The following is a 19,470-nucleotide window of genomic DNA, read 5'->3' as shown; positions in this document are numbered from 1 at the left end:
AGTGGGAGGACAATGGGCTGCGGAGAGAGGACCCCGGTGTCCTGACCAGCCGGTTCCCGCCAGAGGGGGCAGAGGACAGAAGAGTGGAGAGGAGGCCCAGACGACCCTGTTTCCCTGGAGAGAAGACAATGGACAGAGGCGGGGCCTGGGGCCGGGGATCTCAGATGCCCAGCTGGGAGCAGGGGGCTCGGGGCTGGAGACGGGGAGCAGGCAGAGCCCACCTGGAGGCAGAGAGACTGGGATGTGCTGGGCTGAGGGAGGCCTGGCCTGAGGGTCAGAGAGTTTCCTGTGCTGTGTTCAACTCTCAATAAACCTCCAGTGTTACGCCGGCTGAGGGTCGCTCCAGGCTAGAGAAACGGGGGGGGTATTATTCCCTCTGGTAGTGGAGGCCCCAGAGCGAGGGGACTCCTGTGGGGCCCACGGCAGAGACAGACGTGCTCAGGCTCAGAGAGGTGCGGCTCCAGGCGGTGGAGGGGCCTGACCCCGAGAGAGAGTGGACCCCCGAGAAGGGCTGTCGCACTGAAGGGGGCCCCCCCACGGACCGCACGGGGCCACGAGTGGGCACGATCTGTGAGCCCATGACAGTCCTTGGGGTCTGTTCACTGTCAGCGATGCCCTGTGGGTTCTCCCACTTCCCGTAGCTGGCTCCGACGTCCGGGCTTTGCAGCCGGCTGCCCTATTTACTCATCCGATTTAGAGCCACTGATTCGCGGATGCTGAAATAAATGTGTTAGTCTCGAAGGTGCCACAAGGACTCCGGTTCTCATTGCGGATACAGACTGACACGGCCGCTTCTCCGAAACCTATTTACTTCTCTTACCGAGCACGAGCGTCCAGCCTGCGGATTGGGTCACCTCCCTCGCCCCCTCCGCCAAAGAACCAGGCCGCCCCCCATGTGGTAATTAACGGGTCAGGCCAGGCCACAGCTAAAAACAGGCCGGATCGGAGCCAGCACCCCCTAGAGGGGAAAGGCCCCGATCCCGTTCCCCACCCCCGATCCAGCCAGCGCCCCGCAGGGCCGGCTCGGGGCCAGCGCCCCCTAGAGGGGAAAGGCCCCGATCCCGTTCCCCACCCCCGATCCAGCCAGCGCCCCCCAGGGCCGGCTCGGGGCCAGCGCCCCCTAGAGGGGAAAGGCCCCGATCCCGTTCCCCACCCCCGATCCAGCCAGCGCCCCCCAGGGCCGGCTCGGGGCCAGCGCCCCCTAGAGGGGAAAGGCCCCGATCCCGTTCCCCACCCCCGATCCAGCCAGCGCCCCCCAGGGCCGGCTCGGGGCCAGCGCCCCCTAGAGGGGAAAGGCCCCGATCCCGTTCCCCACCCCCGATCCAGCCAGCGCCCCCCAGGGCCGGCTCGGGGCCAGCGCCCCCTAGAGGGGAAAGGCCCCGATCCCATTCCCCACCCCCGATCCAGCCAGTGCCCCCCAGGGCCGGCTCGGGGCCAGCGCCCCGTAGAGGGCGTTCCCAATTTTCTGCTGCCGATGGTTTCTTTTGTTGCCTCCTGCTGCCACCTAGTGGCCAATTCAGTTCAAGGCCCTGGTGCAGGGTGGGTTTGGGTGTCAGGGTGGGGGAACCCCCAGGGGGAAGGGAGGCCTGGGGGGGCGCTGGGGGGCCCTATCCCGCAGAGGCCCCAAGGGGGCGAATACTCTGAAGACACAACGAAGAGCCGGTTTGTGCTGGTGCCAAGTGGCTGCTGGTTTATTGTGTCGTGACCCGTGCGGACGTGGGCGGGGGGCTAACACTGGGGGGGTCCCGGCAAGGGGGGCTCGGGAGGGGGCTGGGCGAGCGAGAGGGAGGCAATGGAAGAGGGAGCGAAGGGGCGCGAAGCCGAAGTGAGGCGGCTGGGAAGAGGGAGGACAGACAGATAGACGGAGAGAAAATCCACCTGGGGCCCGGGATGTGTCTGTCTTCTACCCCCTCCAGGATCCTCTCCCCCACCCCCCCGGCTGCCCATTGCAAGCCAACCCCCCCGATCACCCCCATGCTCCCCCCAACACCTGCCAGACTATCCGGCCCCCCAGGGCCCTCCAGAACAGCGCCTCCTATGGGCCCGTGCTCGCCCCAGCCCCAGCTCCCAGGCCAGCCCCTGGCCGGGCGCCCGGCTCGCAGCGCAGGCAGTGGCCGGGGTAGGCGTCCCAGTGGAAGCCGAGGGCGTCGACGGCAGCCCCGGCGCAGCCGCTCGGGTAGCGCAGGACGGTGCGGGGGGGGCAGGGGGGCAGCGTTGAAGCCGGTGCCCGTGTCCTTGCCGAAGGAGAAGTGGCGGCCCCTGTCCGTGGTGAAGAGCAGCCGGCGCAGGTAGATCTTGTCCTTCCCCGACACCTGCACGACCGACTCGCCGGGGTGCAGGGAAATCTCCTCCAGCTCCCCCCAGGAGCCACCCACGTAGTCGCTCCACTGAGACCGTAACGCACCTGCAGCCTGGGGGAGACGCACCTCAGTCCTGACCCACAGCCCCCCCAGCCCCGGCCCTGGGCTCCCCCAGCTCTGCCGGTGCCCCTCACTCCCGACTCGCAGCCCCTGCTAGCCCAGCCCTGCCCCCCCAGCTCTGCCGGTGCCCCTCACTCCCGACCCGCAGCCCCTGCCAGCCCAGCCCTGCCCCCCCAGCTCTGCCGGTGCCCCTCACTCCCGACCCGCAGCCCCTGCCAGCCCAACCCTGCCCCCTCTCCCCAGCTCTGCCGGTGCCCCTCACTCCCGACCCGCAGCCCCTGCCAGCCCAGCCCTGCCCCCCCCAGCTCTCCCAGTGCCCCTCACTTCCAACCCGCAGCCCCTGCCAGCCCAGCCCTGTCCCCCCCCAGACCTGCCCGTGCCCCTCAGTCATGACCCGCAGCCCCTGCCAGCCCAGCCCTGCCCCCCAGCTCTTCCGGTGCCCCTCACTCCCGACCCGCAGCCCCTGCCAGCCCAGCCCTGCCCCCCCCCCAGCTCTGCCGGTGCCCCTCACTCCCGACCCGTAGCCCCTGCTAGCCCAGCCCTGCCCCCCCCACAGCTCTGCCAGTGCCCCTCACTCCCGACCCGCAGCCCCTGCCAGCCCAGCCCTGCCCCCCCCCCAGCTCTGCCGGTGCCCCTCACTCCTGACCCACAGCCCCTGCTAGCCCAGCCCTGCCCCCCCCAGCTCTGCCGGTGCCCCTCACTCCCGACACTAGGGCAGCTTGGGCTGAAGCGGATGGGAAAGCGTCCGGATCAGGCTGTCTGGGGGGTTACTCCCCGGACGGTCCTGGAGCATCCCCGCGAGGTGGCCCAGAGCTACGAGCACGGTACCCAGGTACCAGCCTCGGGGGCGCCGTCCCGCGCTCGGTACCTCGGCGGGCGTTTGGAACCAGGGGGCTTGTGGGAACTGGGACCCCACTTGGCCAAAGCCCAAGGAAGGTCATAAGACGTCACAAAATCTGAGGCTAACAAAATTTTCTTTTCATATTCGTCCGTGGCTGGAGCTCGCTGGAGAGCCGCGTGCGAAGGAACCCGGGGCCTTAGCCGCAAAAGAGGGTTAACGAGTGTTTGAACGTGATGAATGTTTACAAAACTCTTGTAACAAATGCTTTTGTCCCCCCCTCTCCCCCCGCCCTTCCTCTTGTGGCGTTTCGGTTCTGTGATCGGAAATGGCTCTAAAGGTGGAAGGGAAAAGGATTGGGGGGAAACGCAAACATGGGGCACACGCAGCGTTGGGAATTGCTGAAGGTGACGTGGCGAAAACTGCATTGTATGAAATCAAAGTGGCGGCTTGTCCGTCAAACGCCAGCTCGATTCTGGGCTGCTCGGGCATGAGGTGTGATTTCAAACCCAAACCACCACGCGACAGCAAATGCTTTGTGGAGTCTGGAATCGTTTCGTTTCCGCCATGTGTTTTCCTGGCTTTTGGCAATGCTTTTGTTGCTGCCTTTGTGGTGTTTGCAGGGTTTTGTCGGGTTTGTGGCGGTGTTGTTTTGGTGATATTTTTTCCTTGTCATTTTTGCAACGGTTTTGTTGTTGTTGATGTTACAAGGTTGTTGTTTTTTCCTTATTGTTGTGGTTTTGCAATGGTCGTGTTGCTGATTTTGCATTTTTGCAGTCTTTTCCATGTTTTTGCAATGTTTTGGGGGTTTTGCAATGTTTCTGCCTTGTAATTTTTGTGATGTTTTTGTTGTGGGTTTTTTGCAATGGTTTTTCCTGGTTGTTTTTGCCATGGTTTTGTTGTTGTTTTGACAACTTCTGTCTCGGCTGGTTTTGCCAGGACTTTGGTGGTGTTTTTGTGGTGTTTTGCAAAGGCGTTCCCTTGTTGTGGTTTTGCAATGGCTGATTGCCTAGTTTGCTTTTGACGTCGCTGAGTTTCGTTGTCGTCCTGGGCACATCAGCCAGCCCGGTGCCAGCCCAGCTATGGGGATGCCACGGGGTCCTCGCAAAAGATGGTGGTGCAACAGGTGGGCAAGGTCCGTAAAAAAGAAACATCCCATTGGGCCAAAGGGCCATCGGGGCTACGGTTTTCCCCAAGCCGGTTTGTGCTTCCCGAGCTCACAACCGGCCAAGAGCAGCAGAATTTTTCTTTTTGCTGCGGCTGAAGTCCGGGGCGAGCACTAAGCCGGGTTCACCTCGGGGAAGCCGAGCTGCAATTTCTGGGCTGTGGGCGCTGAGATTTGCAACCCCCCCGCGTGGGGAGACGCGCGTTGCAAACCGGATAACCGAGCGCCTTTTCCTTGGCCGGCTTTCTAGCCGCTCAGACGGCAAAGAGGCGAGCGTGGCTGTAGGAACGGCTGCCGGAGCCGGAGCGGAGCTGGTGCGTGACAGAGGGATTCGTTTGTCAGAACCGGGCGTAGGAATCTCCCTAATTGTGAGCTCGGCTGTAAAACAAACCCGGCTCCAGCCCAAGGGAGGGCGAGATGGGTTCAAAGGACTTTGACGGTGTCCTGGAGCCGGGCGGCGCACTGGCTAGACGGACGCCCAGCCATGAACCCAACAGGGCAGGGGCAGGCCGGGGGGCCAGGCATCGGCGCCGACTCCAGGGGAGCTCCGGAGCTCAAACACCCCGGGGGGAAATAAGGGGTGTTCACCACCCCCCAGCCACAGCAGTTCGGTGACGCTGCCCATCAGCTGTTTGGTGGCTGAGGGAGGCGCGTGGGGGAGGGTGGAGAGCAGTGAGTGGCAGGCGGGCGGGGCCTCAGGGGGAAGGGGCAGTGCAGGGGCCCCATCCACTCATCTAGCCCCATCCACCCTCTCTATCTATCCCCATCCACCTCCTCTATCTATCCCCGTCCACCCCATCTATCTATCTATCCCCATCCACCCCATCTATCTATCTATCTATCTATCTATCTATCTATCTATCTATCTATCTATCCCCATCCACCCCATCTATCTATCTATCTATCTATCTATCTATCTATCTATCTATCTATCTATCCCCATCCACCCCATCTATCTATCTATCTATCTATCTATCTATCCCTGCACACCCCATCTATCTATCTATCTATCTATCTATCTATCTATCCCTGCACACCCCATCTATCTATCTATCTATCTATCTATCTATCTATCTATCTATCTATCTATCTATCTATCCCCACACACCCCATCTATCTATCTATCTATCTATCTATCTATCTATCTATCTATCCCTGCACACCCCATCTATCTATCTATCTATCTATCTATCTATCTATCTATCTATCTATCTATCCCCATCCACCCCATCTATCTATCTATCTATCTATCTATCTATCTATCTATCTATCTATCTATCTATCCCTGCACACCCCATCTATCTATCTATCTATCTATCTATCTATCTATCTATCTATCTATCTATCTATCTATCCCCACACACCCCATCTATCTATCTATCTATCTATCTATCTATCTATCTATCTATCCCTGCACACCCCATCTATCTATCTATCTATCTATCTATCTATCTATCTATCTATCTATCTATCCCCATCCACCCCATCTATCTATCTATCTATCTATCTATCTATCTATCTATCTATCTATCTATCTATCCCTGCACACCCCATCTATCTATCTATCTATCTATCTATCCCCACACACCCCATCTATCTATCTATCTATCTATCTATCTATCTATCTATCCCCATCCACCCCATCTATCTATCTATCTATCTATCTATCTATCTATCTATCTATCTATCCCTGCACACCCCCTCTATCTATCTATCTATCTATCTATCTATCTATCTATCCCCATCCACCCCCTCTATCTATCTATCTATCCCCACACACCCCATCTATCTATCTATCTATCTATCTATCTATCTATCTATCTATCTATCTATCCCCACACACCCCATCTATCTATCTATCTATCTATCTATCTATCCCCATCCACCCCATCTATCTATCTATCTATCTATCTATCTATCTATCTATCTATCCCCACACACCCCATCTATCTATCCCCCTCACGCCTCCCCCCTCCCCCCAATTTCTGTCCGGGGGATTTTTCCCAGCTGGGCGGAGTCTCCCCCCCCGCCCCCCCCCGCGCCGTTGCCTTTAACAAAGGACCAGCCGGAGCCGCCGCCTCCCTTCGCCGCCGCGGGCCTGGGGCCGCTCCCGGAGCCCATCGCGGGGGGACCCCCCTGCCCCCCGGCCCCCCACTACCCCCCGGTCCTGCGCCCCCCCCCCACCGTCCTCCCCCCGCGCCCCCAGCCCTGCGCCCCGCCCCCGGGCTTGGGGGGATGGATGCGATTTAAGTACTGGGGGGGACTGTGCCCCCGATCCCCGCCCTGCCCTCCCCACCCCAGCCGGGATTGTTTACAGTAGGGTCGTCAAGTGCAGCCCCGCCAGCTTCTCTCCCCCGACGCATCCAGCCCCCAATAGCCTGCCCAGAGCCCCCCAGAGCCCCCCACTTCCCTGCCCCACAGCCCCCCAATCCCCTGCCCCGCAATTCCCTGCCCCACAGCCCCCCAATCCCCTGCCCCGCAATTCCCTGCCCTCCAGCCCCCCAATCCTCTGCCCCGCAATTCCCTGCCCCACAGCCCCCAATTCCCTGTCCCCCACTTCCCTGCCCCACAGCCCCCATTCCCTGACCCCCAATCCCTGCCCCACAGCCCCCCAATCCCCTGCCCCACAATTCCCTGCCCCACAGCCCCCATCACCTGCCCCACAATTCCCTGCCCCACAGCCCCCATTCCCTGACCCGCAATCCCTGCCCCACAGCCCCCATTCCCTGACCCCCAATCTCTGCCCCACAGCCCCCAATCCCCTGCCCCACAATCCCCTGCCCCACAGCCCCCCATTCCCTGACGCCCAGTTCCCAGCCCAGCTCCCCCTCGTCCTGCCCACTCCCCCAGACACCCCCATACTCCCAGCAGCCCCCCCAGCTGCCTCTCATCCCATCCCCCAACCCCTAACCCTCCCTTCCGGCCTCCCAGCTCCAGCCCCCCACCCCTGTGCCCCCTGTCCACCCCCCCTGAACCCCACAGCTGCCTCCCAATGGCCTTCCAGGGCCCCAACCCCACCCTCCAGACCCAGCTGTGTAGCAATGTTCTGGGGGCACTGACCGGGCTGATCCAGCCCCCCCTGGCAGCTGGGCTGGGGGCGCCCCAGAAATTTTACTGCCCCGCTGGGGTGCAGGGGGGGTCACCCCAACAGCAGCATCAGCCGGCGCTGGCCCAGACCCCGCCGGCACCAGCCCGAATGACGCTGGAACCCGAACCGGATCGGCCCATCGGCTACGGCGCCTTCGGGGTCGTGTGGTAAGAGCTGGGGGGGCCCAGGGCTGGGCTGGCAGGGGCTGCGGGTCAAGAGTGAGGGGCACCGGCAGAGCTGGGGGGGGCAGGGCTGGGCTGGCAGGGGCTGCGGGTCGGGAGTGAGGGGCACCGGCAGAGCTGGGGGGGAGCCCAGGGCTGGGCTGGCAGGGGCTGCGGGTCGGGAGTGAGGGGCACCAGCAGAGCTGGGGGGGCTGCGGGTCGGGAGTGAGGGGCACCTGCAGAGCTGGGGGGGTACCACAGGGCTGGGCTAGCAGGGGCTGCGGGTCGGGAGTGAGGGGTCCTGCGTCTGTCTGTCTGTCTGCCCAGGTCGGTGACGGACCCCCGGGACGGGAAGCGGGTCGCGCTGAAGAAGATGCCGAACGTTTTCCAGAATCTCGTCTCCTGCAAGCGGGTTTTTCGGGAACTCAAGATGCTCTGTTACTTCAAACATGAGAACGTGAGACTTGGCCGGGAGGGGGGGAGAGATTTGGGGGGGCTCTGGCACCAGGATGGGGGGGAGGTAGAGAGGGTTTGGGGCAGGAGTAGCAGTTGTGGGGGGCTGTGGAGCATGGGGGTAGCCGTGGAGTTGTGGTGGGGGCTATGGGTTGGAATGAGGGGGGGCGTTTATGAAGCCGGGGTTGCAGTGGGGCTGGGGGCTATGGGTCAGTGGGGCGGTGTGTGACAGAGCGGTGGGGGTTGCTGTATGGAGGATGCTGGGGGGCTGCAGTGGGGCTGGGGACTATGGGTCAGTGGGGCGGTGTGATGGAGTGGTGGAGGGGCTGTATGAAGGATGCCATGGGGCTGGGGATTGCAGTGGGGCTGGGGGCTATGGGTCAGTGGGGGTGTGTGACAGAGAGTTGGGGTCGCTGTATGGAGGATGCCGTGGGGCTGGGGGTTGCAGTGGGGCTGGGGGCTATGGGTCAGTGGGGGGCGTGATGGAGCAGTGGGGGTCGCTGTATGGAGGATGCCATGGGGCTGGGGGTTGCAGTGGGGCTGGGGGCTATGGGTCAGTGGGGGGCGTGATGGAGCAGTGGGGGTCGCTGTATGGAGGATGCCGTGGGGCTGGGGGGTTGCAGTGGGGCTGGGGGCTATGGGTCAGTGGGGGGTGTGACGGAGCAGTGGGGGTCGCTGTATGGAGGATGCCATGGGGCTGGGGGTTGCAGTAGGGAGTACGGGGGGGCTGCCGTGGGGCTGGCTCTGGGACCCTGTGGGGGTATCTGGGGTCTCACCCCCCACTGTGCCCCTCAGGTGCTGTCGGCGCTGGATATTCTGCAGCCCCCCCAGATCGACTGCTTCGAGGAGATGTATCCACCCCCCATGTGGGGGAGGGGCAGGGGGCCGTGGGGAGGGGGAGCTGCCCTGGGGGGTAAATGGCAGCAACGGGAGGTGCCGGGGGTGGTTAGGGGTCTGGGGGGAGTGGGGCTTATTGGGGTGGCCCTCGTAGCCACCTGCTGATGGAGGGGAAGGCTGGGGTTATGGGGGGATGGGAGCTGGGGACCTGTGGCAGATGGGAGCTGGGGGGGCTATGGGGGGATGGGAGATGGGGGGGCCATGGGGCTCTGCCCCCCGAGCCGCGCCCTTGACCCCGCGCCGGGCGGTAGCTACGTGCTGACGGAGCTGATGCAGAGCGACCTGCACAAGGTGATCGTGTCCCCGCAGCCGCTGAGCGCCGAGCACATCAAGGTCTTCCTCTACCAGATCCTGCGCGGTGAGACCCCGGCCCCCCGGGCCCCCAAACCTCCCCGGGCCCCCCGAGCCCCCCAAACCTCCCCGGGACCCCAGAAACCCACAAAACCCTCCACAGACCCCCAGAGCCTCCCAGACACTCCCAATCTCCCCAGACCCCTCAACTGTCTCACGCAATCCCCACAGCCCCCAGAAACCTCCCAGTCCTCAGGGCCCCCCAAATATCCATCCTCAGCCACCCCAATACACCATCCCCAGTGCACTCCCCTCCCCTGGCCACCCTGCATCCCCCCCATACTCACCGGCCCCTTCTCGGCCCCTGCCCCCCTCCTCCGCTCATCTTGGCACTGGGGGGGGAGGGATCCTGGGGGGATCCCTGAGCAGGGAGAAGGGCAGATTGGGGGGTCCCAATCCCAGCCTCCCCAACGCTGCCCCCCACCCTGCAGGGCTGAAATATTTGCACTCGGCCGGCGTGCTCCATCGGGACATCAAGCCGGGGAACCTGCTGGTGAACAGCAACTGCGTCCTCAAGGTGAGACCTGCAGCCCCCTGCTAGCCCAGCCCTGCCCCCCAGCTCTGCCGGGACAGGGAAAGGGACCCAGGCATCCGGGACGGCTCCCAGACACCAGGACAGGGAAAGGGACCTGGGCGTCTGGGACTGTTCCACTAGGGGGCCCTGCAATGCTCCCCAGAAATTGGGATGGGCAGGGGACCCAGGCATCCGGGTGAGGGGACCCAGGCGGGCTGGCGGGGGACCCAGGCGTCCAGGTGAGGGGACCCAGGCAGGCGGGATGGGCCTGGCAAGGGACCCAGGTGTCCAGGTGAGGGGACCCAGGAGTCCGGGCCAGGCAGGGGACCCAGGTGGGTGGGCAGGGGACCCAGGCGTCCGGGCTCACCCCCTCTCCGCGGCAGATCTGCGACTTCGGGCTGGCGCGGCTGGAGGAGCCGGATGAGGGGCAGCCCATGACGCAGGAGGTGGTGACCCAGTACTACCGGGCCCCCGAGATCCTCATGGGCACCCCCCACTACGGCCCCCCCATCGACCTCTGGGCCGTCGGCTGCATCTTCGCCGAGCTGCTCGGCCGGCGCATCCTCTTCCAGGCCTCCAGCCCCATCCAGCAGGTGGGGGGCCGGGGGTGGGGGAGGGGATCTGGGAGGGCGGGAAGGAGTGGGGGAAGGGAGGGACTGGAGGGGGTGGGGGAGGGGATCTGGGGGGAAGGGGAGGAGTGGGGATGGATCTGGGGGAGGGGATGGACTGGAGATGGCTGGAGAGGAATGGGGAGGGGCTCTGGGTGGAAGGTGAGGGACTAGAGGGGGTGGGGAGGGGTTTGGGGGGAGGGGATCTGGGGGAGGGGCTAGTGGGGCGGGTTGCATAGGGGGAGGCTCTCGCACCCCCCATTAACTCCACCCCCCACAAAACCCTGCAGCTGGACCTGATCACAGACCTACTCGGCACTCCCCCTCCCCACGCCCTGCGCTCGGCCTGCGAGGGGGCCCGCGCCCACGTGCTGCGAGGGGCCCACAAACCGGTGAGACCCTGGGGAAGGTGTGAGGGGTGTGTGGGAAGTGGGAGGGCTGGAATCGGGGGGCTGGGCTGGAGATGTGGGGGGCTGGGATTGGGGAAGCTGGGGGAAGTGGGGGGCTGGGATCGGGGGGCTGGGGGAAGTGGGGGCTGGGCTGGGGAAGCGGGGGGCTCTCAGCCAGCCAGTAACACAGAAGGTTTATTGGCCGACAGGAACACAGTCCAGACCAGAGCTTGTAGGTACAACCAGGACCCCTCGCTCAGGTCCCTTTGGGGGGCAAGGAGCTCAGACCCCAACCCTGGGCTCCCTCCTGTTCCCAGCCAGGTCCAAACTGAACCCCCTCCTGGCTCAGGTATTGTCCCTCAAGTAAAGTCACCCCCTGCTCTCCCATCCCCCATGCAGACAGTCCGAGTAAAACTCCCCCGCAACATTCCCAGGTCAAATGCGCCCCGCTCCCTGCTCCGTCACATCTCTCCCCCCTTGGAGACTGAACTGAGCGGGGTCACTCTGACCAGTGACCCGGGGAAGTTCAGGGCCCCCTCTCCGGGACAACGCGTCCGCTATCAGGTTGTCACTTCCCCTCACATGGACCACGTCCATGTCATAATCCTGCAGGAGCCGGCTCCACCTCAGGAGCTTGGCGTTGGCTCCTTTCATCTGGTGCAGCCAGGTCAGGGGAGAGTGGTCGGTGTGCACGGTGAAGTGTCGCCCAAAGAGATATGGCTCTAGTTTCTTGAGGGCCCACACCATGGCCAGGCGTTCCTTCTCCATGGCCGCGTAGTTCTGCTCCCGGGGTAGCAACTTCTTGCTCAGGTACACGATGGGGTGTCTCTCCCCCTTTTCATCCTCCTGCATTAACACCGCCCCCAGTCCCATGTCTGAGGCGTCGGTGAACACCAGAAAGGGCTTGTCAAAGTCTGGGTTTGCCAGAACTGGGCCACTGACCAGAGCCTCCTTCAGCGCCCGGAGAGCCTCCTGGCACTCCTCGGTCCAGACCACCTTGTCTGGCTTCCCCTTCTTGCACAGCTCAGTGATGGGGGCGGCTATGGCGCTAAAGTGGGGCACGAACCTTCGATAGTACCCCGCCATCCCATAGACTCATGGAATCATAGAATATCAGGGTTGGAAGGGTCCTCAGGAGGTATCTAGTCCAACCCCCCGCTCAAAGCATGACCAATCCCAACTAAATCATCCCAGCCAGGGCTTTGTCAAGCCGGGCCTTAAAAACCTCCAAGGAAGGAGATTCCACCACCTCCCTAGGGAACCCATTCCAGTGCTTCACCACCCTCCTAGTGAAATAGTGTTTCCTAATATCCAACCTCGACCTCCCCCACTGCAACTTGAGACCATTGCTCCTTCTTCTGTCATCTGCCACCACTGAGAACAGCCGAGCTCCATCCTCTTTGGAACCCCCCTTCAGGTAGTTGAAGGCTGCTATCAAATCCCCCCTCATTCTTCTCTTCTGCAGACTAAACAATCCCAGTTCCCTCAGCCTCTCCTCATAACTCATGTGCTCCAGACCCCTAATCATTTTTGTTGCCCTCCGCTGGACTCTTTCCAATTTTTCCACATCCTTCTTGTAGTGTGGGGCCCAAAACTGGACACAGTATTCCAGATGAGGCCTCACCAATGTCGCATAAAGGGGAACGATCACGTTCCTCGATCTCCTGGCAATGCCCCTACTTATACAGCCCAAAATGCCATTAGCCTTCTTGGCAACAAGGGCACACTGTTGACTCATATCCAGCTTCTCATCCACTGTGACCCCTAGGTCCTTTTCTGCAGAACTGCTACCTAGCCATTCGGTCCCTAGTCTGTAGCAGTGCATGGGATTCTTCCGTCATAAGTGCAGGACTCTGCACTTGTCCTTGTTGAACCTCATCAGGTTTCTTTTGGCCCAATCCTCCAATTTGTCTAGGTCCCTCTGTATCTGATCCCTATCCTCCAGCGTATCTACCACGCCTCCCAGTTTAGTGTCATCTGCAAACTTGCTGAGAGTGCAGTCCACGCCATCCTCCAGATCATTAATAAAGATATTAAACAAAACCGGCCCCAGGACCGACCCTTGGGGCACTCCGCTTGAAACTGGCTGACAACTAGATATGGAGCCATTGATCTCTACCCGTTGAGCCCAACAATCTAGCCAGCTTTCTATCCACCTTACAGTCCATTCATTCAGCCCATACTTCTTTAACTTGGCGGCAAGAATACTGTGGGAGACCGTATCAAAAGCTTTGCTAAAGTCAGGGAATAGCACGTCCACTGCTTTCCCCTCATCCACAGAGCCAGTTATCTCCTCATAGAAGGCAGCTGCCTCCTGATCCGAGCTGACCGTAAAGGCTGAGAAGTGCAAGGTGGAGATGGCTGAATTATCCTACCTAGGTCACCGGGTGGGGAGCGGCTGCCTAAAGCCGGAACCAGCCAAAGTGGAGGTGATCAGAGACTGGCCTGCTCCACAAACCAAAAAGCAGGTCCAAGCCTTATATAAGTTGCTAGATCGCAGGCCCTGGTTCTCATGGGAGACTTTAATCACCCTGATATCTGCTGGGAGAGCAATACAGCGGTGCACAGACAATCCAGGAAATTTTTGGAAAGTGTAGGGGACAATTTCCTGGTGCAAGTGCTGCCATCTCCACCTTGCACTTCTCAGCCTTTACGGTCAGCCCAGCCTCCTGGATTCTGTTTAGCACTTGTTTAACCTGGGACACATGGTCCTCCCAGGTCTGGCTAAAGACACAGATGTCAATATACGCCACGGCAAAACTCTCCATCCCCCTCAGTAGCTGATCCACCAGGCGCTGGAAGGTGGCCGGCGCTCCCTTGAGGCCGAAGGGCAGGGTCAGGAACTCATGGAGCCCCAGAGGGGTGATAAAGGCCGATTTCAGCCTGGCATCTGCATCCAGCGGCACTTGCCAATAGCCCTTTGTAAGATCCATGGTGGTAAGGTACCGAGCACCTCCCAGCTTGTCTAGGAGCTCGTCCGGCCTGGGCATGGGGTAGGCATCGGCTACAGTGATGGCGTTGAGCTTCCGATAGTCCACACAGAACCGGATTGACCCGTCCTTTTTGGGGACCAGCACCACCGGCGAGGCCCAAGGGCTGGAAGACGGCTGGATCACTCCCAAAGCCAGCATGTCATTGACCTCTCTTTCCAGGTCCTGAGCAGTTTTCCCTGTGACTCGGAAGGGGGAGCATTTTATAGGCGGGTGCGATCCTGTCTGCACCCGGTGGACAGTCAGATTAGTGCGTCCAGGCTGGTTGGAAAACAGCTGTTGGTACAGATGCAGCATCCCTCTGATCTCAGCTTGCTGGGCTGGGGTCAGCTGATCAGAGAGGGGAATTGCTTCCAGGGGGAAGCCAACTCTTGTCCCAGGGAATAGATCTACTAAAGGGTCATCTCCCTGCCCCTCCCACTGTCCACACACGGCCAACACCACATTCCCCCTTACCCGCCTTCCATATAGCAGTTCGAAAGGCGAAAACCCGGTAGACTCCTGGGGTACCTCCCTGTACGCGAACAGCAGGTGAAGTAAGTACTTGTCCCAGTCCTGCAGGTGCTGGTTCATAAATGTTTTCAGCATCATCTTTAGCGTCCCATTGAACCTCTCCACCAGCCCGTTGGATTGGGGGTGATATGCTGAGGCCCAGTTGTGCCAGACCCCACATTTCTCCCACAAGCACCGGAGTAGGGCCGACATGAAGTTGGACCCTTGGTCTGTTAAGACTTCCTTGGGGAACCCCACTTCGCTGAAAATGGTCAGCAGCGCATCCGCCACAGTGTCTGCTTCGATGGACGATAAGGGCACTGCCTCGGGGTAGCGGGTGGCGAAATCTACCACCACCAGGATGTATTTCTTCCCAGACCGGGTCGTCTTGCTGAGAGGTCCCACTATGTCCATGGCCACCTTCTGGAAAGGCTCCTCTATGATGGGCAAAGGTCTCAAAGCCGCTTTCCCCTTGTCCCGGGCCTTCCCCACCCTCTGGCAGGGGTCACAGGATCGGCAGTACTGCCGGACGTTGGTGAAGACCCCGGGCCAGTAAAAGTTCTGTAGCAGCCTCTGCCTGGTGCGCCGGATCCCCTGGTGCCCGGCGAGAGGGATGTCATGGGCCAGGTACAGTAGCTTGTGGCGAAACTTCTGGGGAACCACCAGCTGCCTCCTGATCCCCCACGACTCCACTTCCCCCGGGGGAGCCCATTCTCGGTATAGGAATCCCTTCTCCCACAGGAACCTTTTCCGGCCACCTCTCCCCATGGTTTGTACCACACTGAGGTCGGCCAGGCCCCTTAGCTTCCGCAGGGAGGGGTCCTTCTGCAACTTGGCCTGGAACTCGGCGGCTGGGGAAGGGATGGGGACCTGCTCCCTCTCGTCGGCTGGGTCGGAAGCCGCAGCCTCCCTGAGCCTTGTCCTTGGGTGTTCCCTCCCCACCAGGGCAGGGTTCTGTGCCTTTGGTGTGACATCCTTCCCGAGGTTAGGGTGCAGTGCCCCTCGCTGGCTCTGGCTACGGGTCATGACTAGGGCGTTCTGGGGGTTGCTTGGCCAGTCCTCTAGGTCCCCCCCATCAACACCTCAGTGGGCAAATGGTGGTGCACTCCCACGTCCTTGGGGCCTCCTTGGCCCCCCATTTCAGGTGTACCCTCACCACGGGCACCTTGAATGGGGTCCCGCCCACCTCTGTCAGGGTCAGGTAGATATCCCAGTATCCATAGACTTTCCTCCCATCCACCTCCAGGGGAACAAGGCATTCGCTCCGCAGGGACAGCCCCGCGCCCACCCTGTAAACAGAGAACCTGGTTTCCGGAGCATCCAGCCCCCCAGAGGAGCTGGCCTGGGGCCCTCCTCTCTCCTGAGCAGTTGATAAGCTGCCAGCCCCCCTTGCCTGAGAACGCTGCCCCCCGTCCAGCTGGGTCTGTACCCAGTTAACCCGGTGTGGGTTCAGTCTGCTCAGTCTGTCCTTGAGCTTGGGGCATTGGGTCTATATGTGGCCTCTTTGGCCACAGTAATAGCATCTCATGTCCCATTGGTCCCCTCGAGCCGGTCGGTTGGTCCTGATGTCGGATACTCCCCTTGGGAGGGGGTTCTCCATGCTTCCCCTTTGGGAGGTCCCATGGTGACTCTCTCTCTCTGCATCATAGCAGGCCTGTTCCTTTGGGACTCCTGTGCACCTCCTGACCGACTGTCCACAAACTCGTCGGCCAGCCGCCCTGCGTGTCACGGGTTCTCTGGCTTTTTGTCTCTCAACCACAGCCTCAGGTCGGATGGGCACCTCTCATACAGTTGCTCTAGTATGATCAGTTTAACCAGGTTCTCCTTCATCTGGGCCCCATCTGCCCACTTGTGGGCATACCCCTGTGCCCGGTTGGCCAGTTGTAGGTATGTGACCTCACGGCTTTCACGCTGACTCCAGAACCTTTTCCGGTACGTCTCAGGGGTCAGCCCAAACTCGCGGAGCAGGGCCTTTCTGAACAGTTCGTAGTCCCCTGTCTCCACCCCTTTCAGTCGGCGGTACACCTCCCTGGCTGTGGGGTCCAGGGAGGGGATGAGAAACTGGAGCCTGTCTGCAGGGTCAACCTGGAGCAGCTCGCAGGTATTCTCAAAGGCCGTCAGGAAGGTATCCATGTCCTCCCCCTCCTTACGCTGGGCCAGGAAGCTCTTATCAAAGTTCTTTGCAGTCTTGGGTCCCCCCTCGCTCACCGCAGCCGGGGCCCCACTGCTCCTCGGCCTGGCCAGTTCCAGCTCATGCTGACGTTGTTTCTCTTTCTCCTCCGGCTCCTGCTGTCTCTGTGTCTCCCGTTCTGCTCGCTCCTCCATCAGTCCCTGCAGCCTCAACTCCAGCTCTTATAGCCTTATCTCCTTCTCCCGTTCCACCCGCCTCAGCTCCAGCGACGGGGAGCTCTGCCGGGAGGATCCCCAGCTGGCCAGGGGGGTCACGGGGCCCTCGGTATTCGCTGGGCTCCTCCCCACCCTTCCCCTAGGCATAGGAAGGAGGGGTCTCGGGAAGCCCTCAGCAGCCGGCTGACCACTCCCAGCTGGGACAGACACTGGTGCCCGCGCTGCATCCGCCGGGCGGCTTCCCTCAGAGACAGGGATCAGTTCATTCGCGCGATCTCCCTCCTCCAGCTGGGCAATGAGCTGTTCTTTGGTGAACCTCCCACTGCGCAGCCGCCTCTGCTTGCGCAGCTCCACCAGGTCGCTGGGGGGGCTGAGATCGGGGGGCTGGGCTGGGGGCCTGGGCTAGGGAATTGGTGGCTGGGATGGGGGGGCTGGGATGGGGAAAGCAGGGGGCTGGGGGAAGTGGAGGGCTGGGCCGGGGGTGTGGGGTGATTGGGGGGACCTGGGGGAGGGGAGCCCCACTCAGGCTTCATGTCCGTCCACCCCAGCCCGCACTGTCCGTGCTGCACCTGCTGTCGGGGGAGGCGACCCACGAGGCCGTTCACCCTGCTCTGCCGCCTGCTGGTCTTCGACCCCGTGAGTCGCCCAGACACCGGGGTCCCCTCCCGTCCCTGGGAGCGTTGGGGGTTCCCTTCCCGGACACCTGGGTCCCTTCCCCGTCCCTGGGAGCGCTGGGGGTTCCCTGCCCGGACACCTGGGTCCCTTCCCCGTCCCTGGGAGCGCTGGGGGTTCCCCTCCCGGACGCCGGGGTCCCTGGGAGCGTTGGGGGTTCCCTGCCCGGACACCTGGGTCTCTTCCCCGTCCCTGGGAGTGCTGGGGGTTCCCTGCCCGGATGCCAGTGTCCCTGGGAACGCTGGGGGTTCCCCGCCTGGATGCCGGGGACCCTAGAGTGCTGGGGGTTCCCTGCCCAGATGCCAGGGTCCCTGGGAGCACTGGGGGTTCCCTGCTTGGACACCGGGGTCCCCTCCCCATCCCAGGGAGCGCTGGGGGTTCCCCGCCTGGACACCGGGGTCCCTGGGAGTGCTGGGGGTTCCCTGCCCGAATGCCTGGGTCCTGAGGAGTGCTGGGTGTTCCCTGCCTAGACACTAGTGTCCCTGGAAGTGTTGGGGTTCCCCCACCCCAGACACCAGCATCCCTGGGAGCACTGGGGTTTCCCCCCCGGACGCCGGGGTCCCAGAGAGTGCTGGGGGTTCCCCTCTGGATGCTGGGATCCCCAGGAGCACTGGGGGTCCCCACCCCCGGACGCCGGGGTCCCACGCTGGCTCTCACAGGCGCGGCGGATCTCGGCGCGGGAGGCGCTGGCCCACCCGTACCTGCAGGAGGGGCGACTCCGCTACCACACGTCCATGTGCCGCTGCTGTCACAGCCTGGCCTCGGGGCGTATCTACGCCAGCGACTTCGAGCCCCCCGCGGCCCCCCCGCTTCGACGACGCCTACGAGCGGGGCCTCAGCTCCATCTGGCAGGCCAAAGGTGACCCCCCCGACCCCCAGTACCCCCGCACGCTACCCCTTCCCCACCGGGGCCCCCCCACCACCCTCTGGTACCCCAGCACGCTGCCCCTTCCTCCGCCAGGCCCCCCGCTTCCCCCCACATGCTGACCCTCCCCCGCTGGGGCCCTCGTCACCTCCTCACGCTGATCCCCCCTGCCAGGACCCCCGCTTCGACGACGCCTACGAGCGGGGCCTCAGCTCCGTCTGGCAGGCCAAAGGTGACCCCCCCGACCCCCAGTACCCCTGCACGCTACCCCTTCCCCACCGGGGCCCCCCACCACCCTCTGGTACCCCAGCACGCTGCCCCTTCCTCCGCCAGGCCCCCCGCTTCCCCCCACATGCTGACCCTCCCCCGCTGGGGCCCTCGTCACCTCCACACGCTGATCCCCCCCGCCAGGATCCCTGACCACTCCCGCTGCCCCCCCGGTACCCCCATACACCCGCACACTGATCCTCCCCCGCCGGGCCCCCCGCTGCCCTCCATCATCCCCCCACACTGATCCTCCCCTGCCAGGGCCCCCGCAGCCCCCCGTCATCCCCACACGCTGACCTAACCCTGGGGCTCCGACAGCCTCCCTAAAACTGACCCTCACCCCCTGGGACCTCTTGCTGTCATCCCAAACCCCTGACAGCCCTCCAACCCCCCTGTCCTCCCCCCAAACACCAGCCCCCCCTCACATGAACCCCCATAGACCCCTCTGGCTCCCACAGTCCCCCCGCACCCCCACAAGGGACCCCCCGGTTTGGATCTGTTCCTCCGACCTCCTCTCCAGCCCCCCCCCCAGGGAATTTCTCCCCCGGGACCCCCCAGATCTGGAGCTGCCCCCCTCTTTTGCAGAGCTGGTTCACAGCTTCATCCTGGATCAGCAGAAGGGGACGCGGGTCGCCCTGTGCATCAACCCCAACTCGGCCGCCTTCAAAACCTTCATCCGGTGAGTGCCCTCCACCCCACGGTGCCCCCCACCGGCCTCCACCCCACGGTGCCCCCCCGCCTCCACCCCACAGCACCCCCACCTCTTCCCCACGGCGCCCCCGCCCCAAGGCGCACCCCCACCTCCGCCCCTCAGTTCCCCCCACCGGCCTCCACCCCACGGTGCCCCCCCGCCAGCCTGCACCCCACAGCACCCTTCGCCCCCTCCCTCCACCTCACGGTGCCCCCCCCGCCTCCGCTCCTCAGTGCCCCCCCGCCTCCACCCCACAGCGCCCC

General features: G+C 62.6%; 1 protein-coding gene across 1 annotated transcript in view; it reads left to right on the top strand.

Moving 5' to 3' along the window:
• Window positions 1–7,282: 7,282 nt before the first annotated feature.
• The window catches only part of LOC135982784 (serine/threonine-protein kinase NLK2-like), a 24,227-nt gene continuing 12,039 nt past the window's right edge, over window positions 7,283–19,470 (top strand). Inside the window, 12 exon segments of the mRNA XM_065590970.1 lie at window positions 7,283–7,678; window positions 8,000–8,129; window positions 8,921–8,976; window positions 9,274–9,380; window positions 9,805–9,890; window positions 10,271–10,480; window positions 10,786–10,887; window positions 17,261–17,317; window positions 17,319–17,348; window positions 18,044–18,184; window positions 18,424–18,481; window positions 19,102–19,195. Of these exon segments, the coding sequence (XP_065447042.1) occupies window positions 7,416–7,678; window positions 8,000–8,129; window positions 8,921–8,976; window positions 9,274–9,380; window positions 9,805–9,890; window positions 10,271–10,480; window positions 10,786–10,887; window positions 17,261–17,317; window positions 17,319–17,348; window positions 18,044–18,184; window positions 18,424–18,481; window positions 19,102–19,195 (1,334 nt within the window). The 5' untranslated portion in view covers window positions 7,283–7,415.

The sequence above is a fragment of the Chrysemys picta genome, chromosome 4, assembly GCF_011386835.1.
Source record: "Chrysemys picta bellii isolate R12L10 chromosome 4, ASM1138683v2, whole genome shotgun sequence".
Lineage (NCBI taxonomy): Eukaryota > Metazoa > Chordata > Testudines > Emydidae > Chrysemys > Chrysemys picta.
This window is presented reverse-complemented; position numbering and strand designations above follow the sequence as displayed.